Genomic DNA, 6,000 nt, shown 5'->3' with positions numbered 1-6,000 from the left:
TTGTGTGCAAATGTTGGGGCTTTGCATTTTTTTATTAACATTTTCCTCTCACGTGGTTTACATCAATTTATAATAATCTACATAAGTTGAAACAGAACATAGACAAAAAAAATATATCCTTACCAACTTCTTAAAGTCAAATATTAATGAAGATTCCCATCCTACCTGTATCAGCAAAAACTGGCAGCCAACAGCCATTGCCAGCAGGGACAGGCACACTGGGATTCCTGCAGGCTGGGTGCTGGGCTCCTGTTGGCACAGCCTGTCCTGCTGGGCGCAGTGGCCAGGGGTTCTGGGCTGCGCAGCCCGACTCAGGAGAACCCATGGGCTGTTTCCTTGGTGCAGCTTCTTCGGTGTCTGGTACCTGCCCCTCCCCACCCTGGGGGTGGGATTTATAAATATTCTGAGCCTTTTGCATTTCTCAGCGCCCCCAGCCTTCCTCCTATTCTCAGGATCGCCTAAGCAAGCCTGGGGGCTGTGGTAGCTACCTGATGCCGAGAAGCCAACATCTCGTTTAGGGGAGGTGGGAGGCACCCACTTTTAGCTGTAGCTAGCTCTAGCTGGGCCTCCAGTTCACCATCATCAGTGGCTTTGGAAGCACAAGCCTTCCATGCCACACGCCAGAGTGCTGAGCAGAGGTTCCAGGGATGGTCACAGGCTGGGCTCTTCAGACTCCATTGTGTTCCTTCTCCACCTCCGGTCCCAGGGAGCAGGGCTCCTTGCTAAGCCACTAACAGCTACGTGGTCAGAATCATTTCCCTCCCTAGGCTTTTCTTTCCTCTCATGTGCACAGAATGTGTACCGTTCTGCCCAAGACTGGGCAACAGGTGTAAACTAGATGAGAAAGGGCCCTGCCTCTCACTAAGCCAATGCTATAGCTTTAGGGCCAGCAGACCCTTCTTTAAAACTCAGCCCTGAGTGCAAGCTAAGGGAGCGGTTTCTCTAATTCTGAGGGCCTAGACTCTACTCTCTGCCACACAGGAGAGCCAGAAAACAGTGCTCAAGCCCCTGCAGCCCGGGAGGGTTTGCTCTCTCAGGCCAACTGCCATGTGCTGGCAGCTACTGCTCGGATGGGAGGAAACTGCCCTTTCAGGATACCTCTTATTCCTTCCTGGTACGGAGAAATGGGTCTCATGGTTGGGAATAGAACCTGCTGATCCTCTACTCTGGAGTAGAGTGTCGACAATGTCCCCAGCAAAGCCCAGTCCCGAGAGAGGCAGGTGCCTGGGACTCCTCATTCCTCCCCAACTTCTGCAGTTTCCTAGAGTTCAGCCAAAAGGCGCATCTAGAAGCTGTGGGTGAGGAGGCAGCACCATGATGGCTGGCTACTGCTGGACTGTGCCTGTCTTTCCCAGGCCCCGGAGCACACGTGGCCATAGGGGCTGCCCTGTGGCAGTGCTTGGCTGTGGAGGATGTGTAAATTCTAAGGCAAAGTTACCACGAGGTACGAGAGGTACCTGGAAGGGGCTGCCTCCTGGACGGAGCCTGCCTGCTTCCGGGCACCTGCTTCAGCCCTATCCATTGCCCTCCTAGAGACCTGGCTCCAGTAGAAAAGCCACTATAATCCCTTGCTGCTGAGAGCCGCTTCCCCCCAACTTAGGGTGCCCAGTGCTACATGGCACTTTTCTGGATGTTCAGCCCATCCTGTTTCCTCAGTGACCCAACTCTCCCGTATCCCTGGATTCCTGACCCTCTGGCTCTCTTGATAGCAGGTCACTTGTGAGTCTTTACACTCAAAGGAAAATAGAACACCAGGGGAAAAGGAACTGAAAAGCAGAAGAAACAGTCAAAGATGCCTCACTGGGAGGCAGGAATTGGAACAGATAAACCCCAGAAATGGAGATTGTCAGGTGGAAGTTCCAGAAATCTGCTCTCTAGCTCTGTGCTAAGCTGAGGATTAGTGTGAGGCTGCCTCCGTGTCTGACATGTGCATGGGCAGCAGGGCGAAGCAGGTGTGCTTCCACAGGCTGGGGGCGGGGGAAGGGCCGGAGGGCAGCCAGCGGCGGCCTTGGATGGGGCCACTGCCACCGCCGCCACCGCCACCCGGGGCCCCCTCAACTCTCAGAGTGATGGAGCAAAAACCAAGGCTGCACATGCATGTGGGCAGGCTGGGAGGAAGGAGAGGGTGGAGGCAAACCGAGGGGACGCGGCCTGGAGGCTGCGATCTGGGAGCAGGGCCAAGAGAGGAGAAGCTGGCAGCAGTTACAGAGCGCAAAATAAAAGCCCTTGGACTGGACTTGGGGGGTGGGGGGAGAAAGTGGTGGAGGAAACGAAAGAACAAAGCAGGCTGTCTGTATGCCCACACTGGGTCGGTCACTACCATTTCTGCATGACAAATAGACATAAAACAATTCCTGAACGGCACGGAGCATTAGACACAACTAGAGGTACGGAGGGCAGGGTTGGGGCGTGGCGGGGGAGGCGGGGGCAGCCGGCTTTGTACAGGTGGCACGGAAGATGCACATATTCCAGTTCTTGGAAATCTGCGTCCCTTGGAGTCTGGAGTGCTGGGTAGGGGGGGGTTCCTAGTGTAGTCTTTCCAGTCTGTGTCGGGTCCCCGGGCTGGAGAGGCTGGCCGGGGCGTCCCCACAGCAGCTCCCACCTTGGCTACACGTCAGTGGAGAAGTACAGTGTGTTCCGCTTCAGTTCTGCGAAGGAAATGGGGGGGTGCTGCAGGTAGTAGAGGAGGACCTGGACCTGTGGGGGGACAGGGAAGACTCAGCCTGGGCTCCTTGTCCTCCTGGCCCTCCTCCATTAGGTGGAGAAGTGGTCCCTGGGCTGGGGTCACCTCTGTGCCCCCCGCCCCCAACCTTGGGCTGTCTCAGGCCACTTGGCCCTCTCCAGAAGCCCAGGTGTGTGCCCACTTGTAGCAGCAGAGGGCGCTGCAGAGCAGAGGGCTGCGGAGCCCAGGGCCACTCCGCAACCTCAGCCAGAAGCTTCCAAGCCTGCTCCAGAGGTTGGCTTTGGCTGCGCGGCTCTGCCTCCAGACTGGACTCTGCCCTGGATCTCGTAGGGATTCAGGGGAAAACTTCCTCACTTTGGAAGCAATCCTAGAGCTTGCACACATGAGGACAAGGCCCCCAGATGTGCCCAAATCGAGTGGCGAGATTGAGGCACCCCCAGGATTGCAGTCAGCCCCTGGGACAGATGTACTCCAGGCCCCTGGTGCAGAGCCCTGCCTCCCTGGTGACATCCTACAGACTCAATGCCCAGCTGCTCAGCAGGGAAGGGAGTGGCACCCTGAGCTGTTTTCCCTCCGCCCCCGAGGGGAAGCCCGTCGCACGACTCTGCCAGTCACAGGCCCACGCAGTGCTGGAGGTACCTGTGCCATGACATCATGGGACCAGATGTCTGCAGCTGACGTGAGGTGTGCTTTGCTCTCCACTTCTGAGGGTCTCAGTAACGTGGGGCCAAACACAGTAGCCAGGTTGTGAAGGGACATTTTGTTGACGGGTTCCTTCTCAGCAACCCTGAAAGGTGGGGGAGGGGCCACAGAAGTCACTTCTTAGCAGCCACTGGGAACTCCAGACCCTTGTCCTTAGCTAGAAGAACTGGAAGGACTCCCAGAAGGTGGGCACTGCCCACCCTAAGGGTAGAGACCTCTTGGTAGGGAGGGACGAAGCCAATGGACCAAGTCTCCAGCTATGTCCCAGTACGTTCCTATATTAGATTCCTAGCTCTCAGGGCCACCCCTTGATGGTAAACTGCCAGAATGAGGACCAACTCCAACTCCTTCGCCTTGGGGATAATGACATTACCAACTCAAGAACTTTCCCTCCTGCTCCTGCTCACCACAGCCTGTGGGGACGTCCTCATCACCACCACCGTACAGATGAAGAAACCAGAGTACAGAGGCGTGACGTGACTTGCCCAAGGTCACACTGCTAGCCAGCGGCAGAGCTGGGGTCTGACCCCGCACGGTCTGCCTTCAGAGCCCATGTTCTCCACCACCCTGTGCTCTCCCCAGAGTCAGCCAAGCTGCCGTGAGGTGCTCGGGGAGAGGGTCCCTGTGTGTGTGTGTGGGGGGGGGGGAAGTGGCAGGGGTCAGCAGCAGCTGCTAACTAGACCTCGGTTCTGCCTGCTGTGCTGTGGCAAGAATGACCCTAATCCCAGATGGAGCCCAGGGGCTATTCTGTGTCTTTCCAGAAGGGTCTTCCTCATGGGACTCCACAGTTGCTTCCCTTCGGATCTTTCTCTGCTTCTTACCTAATGGGCCACATGCTCAATAGCTATTTTCTCTGAGTGACAGCAGGGGCTGCCATCTGTGGCTGGGGTCCAGGCAGACCCAGTACCACCCAACACATCAAAGAGGCCCTGGGCCTCCCTCGGCCCAAGGAAATGTTCCTGTGGCTGAGACCACTGGCCATGAGCAGTACCCGCCTCCACTCCCAGCTATACCATCATCCCCAGCCTCTAGACAAGAGCCACGGATGCGCATGATGACTGCTTTGGAAATGGGCAAACATTGCCCAGTCAGGAGGCAGCTGTGCAGCCAGCCCAGCCCCCGCTACACACACACACACACACACACACACACACACTAGCCAGGGGCCCAGATGTGGGAACAGACTGCCTGGTTCCCAGGGTGGAAAACCTAATGGATTTTCCCTTCCCACTCCTCTTCTGTGTGTCCTCTCCCCACAGTGCTCACCAACCTATGGGAATTGGCTGGGGCTTCGGTTCTGGCCAAACCAGAGGGAAAATGTCTCATAATGGGAAAAATAAGACAGCAGCCCCAGGCATTTCCAGGGCTCTGCTGGCCCTCCAGAGCTGGCCTGGCTGAGTCGCAGCCTAGAGCCCAGGCCCAGGGAGGAGCTGGCCCACAGCGTGGCCCCGGCTCAGGGTGCTTCCTGGTCCTGGGTGGCAAGTGGATTGAAGGGACACCAGGATGCTTTTCCTTCCCACTAACACCCGGTCCAGCACTGGGCTCCAAATCGAGTGGTGAGGACACCGTGAGGGCTGGTTTCCATTCTGAACTTTGCTGCAGGCATCGACTTGAACAGCTCTTTGCTGGACTCAAGGATAGAAGGGGCGGGCAGAAGGTGGGAGGGGGCTTAGGATTTGGGATCTGTGCCTTCCAAGGACAGAGCGTTGCTAACCTCAAGCAAATCTGTGCTGGGCTGGGGCTCAGTTTCCCTATCTGTTAGATGAGGTGTAGGTCAAGACCAGCAGGTTGCAAACTTCTGACTGTGAGCCACAACAAACACACTTGATGTCATAACCCAGGACACATGACCACGTGCAACTGAACAGAACAACATGCACGCTACTGCTTGTACCCTATGTACCCTAACAACATGTACCCTATGCTGTCTGGTTCCTTCCATTTAAAAATGTGAAACTGACTGAATGACCACTGACTACAGGATCCACCCAGTCGTTGGTTCTGGCCCTGTCTTTCTAAGCAATGTATGGCCAATATTTGAGGTTGTTATTAAGACTCAAATATTTCTCAAAACAGAAGAATTTGAAGGCAAGAGTTTGAAAAGCAAACTCTTACCATTTGATGGATGACCCAGCAGAGGCCAGCACCCATGAGGCAGGGCTGAGGAGGTGGGTTCCCCAGCCAATGAATGTGTCCTCCCCAGACAGTGGCCTGCCCTGGGCCCCCGCTCATTACCTTTTCAAGTGTTCCAGCAGGAAGAGGAAGGTGATGAGGTTGGGGTCGGGCAGGGTGCGGAGCAGGTGCATCATGCAGTTTTCCTTGGCAGCAGGGTCTGACAGGGCTGTGGGGAGAGCGGAGCTAGGGTGGGGCTCAGCTCCCGGGTGGGGAGGCCTGAGCAGACCCTGTGGGGGAATGAAGGGCCTAGTATCTTCCCGGGGGTGGGCTATGAACAGCTGATTCCTGTGGAAGCCCCCACCTGTGACCTGTAACTCAGTCAGGAGGCCGGCTGGGGGGAGCAGGCAACTTTGGACCCCTCCTGCATGGGCCTTCATGGCTCTTGCCCTTTCCCGTCCCTGGTCTAGGAGGCTAAGTTTTAGGCAACGAGAACACTGCTT

The 6,000-nt window shown here is 56.3% G+C and overlaps 1 protein-coding gene across 7 annotated transcripts in view; it reads right to left on the bottom strand.

Moving 5' to 3' along the window:
- The window catches only part of ABR (ABR activator of RhoGEF and GTPase), a 186,369-nt gene continuing 180,369 nt past the window's right edge, over nucleotides 1–6,000 (bottom strand). For 6 of the 7 annotated variants that reach the window (XM_049114255.1, XM_025476217.3, XM_025476215.3 and 3 more), the window contains 3 exons: nucleotides 5,621–5,726; nucleotides 3,323–3,470; nucleotides 1–2,697 (listed from right to left, as the gene is read on the bottom strand). In XM_049114255.1, coding sequence (XP_048970212.1) covers nucleotides 2,608–2,697; nucleotides 3,323–3,470; nucleotides 5,621–5,726 — 344 coding nt within the window. In that variant the 3' untranslated portion in view covers nucleotides 1–2,607. The remainder of the gene's footprint in view (nucleotides 2,698–3,322; nucleotides 3,471–5,620; nucleotides 5,727–6,000) is intronic. The other variant, XM_049114256.1, reaches the window with a different exon arrangement.

This window comes from Canis lupus, chromosome 9 (genome assembly GCF_003254725.2).
Source record: "Canis lupus dingo isolate Sandy chromosome 9, ASM325472v2, whole genome shotgun sequence".
In the NCBI taxonomy this organism is placed as follows: domain Eukaryota; kingdom Metazoa; phylum Chordata; class Mammalia; order Carnivora; family Canidae; genus Canis; species Canis lupus.
Note: the sequence above shows the minus strand (reverse complement) of the source record. Positions and strands in the feature narration are given on the sequence as shown.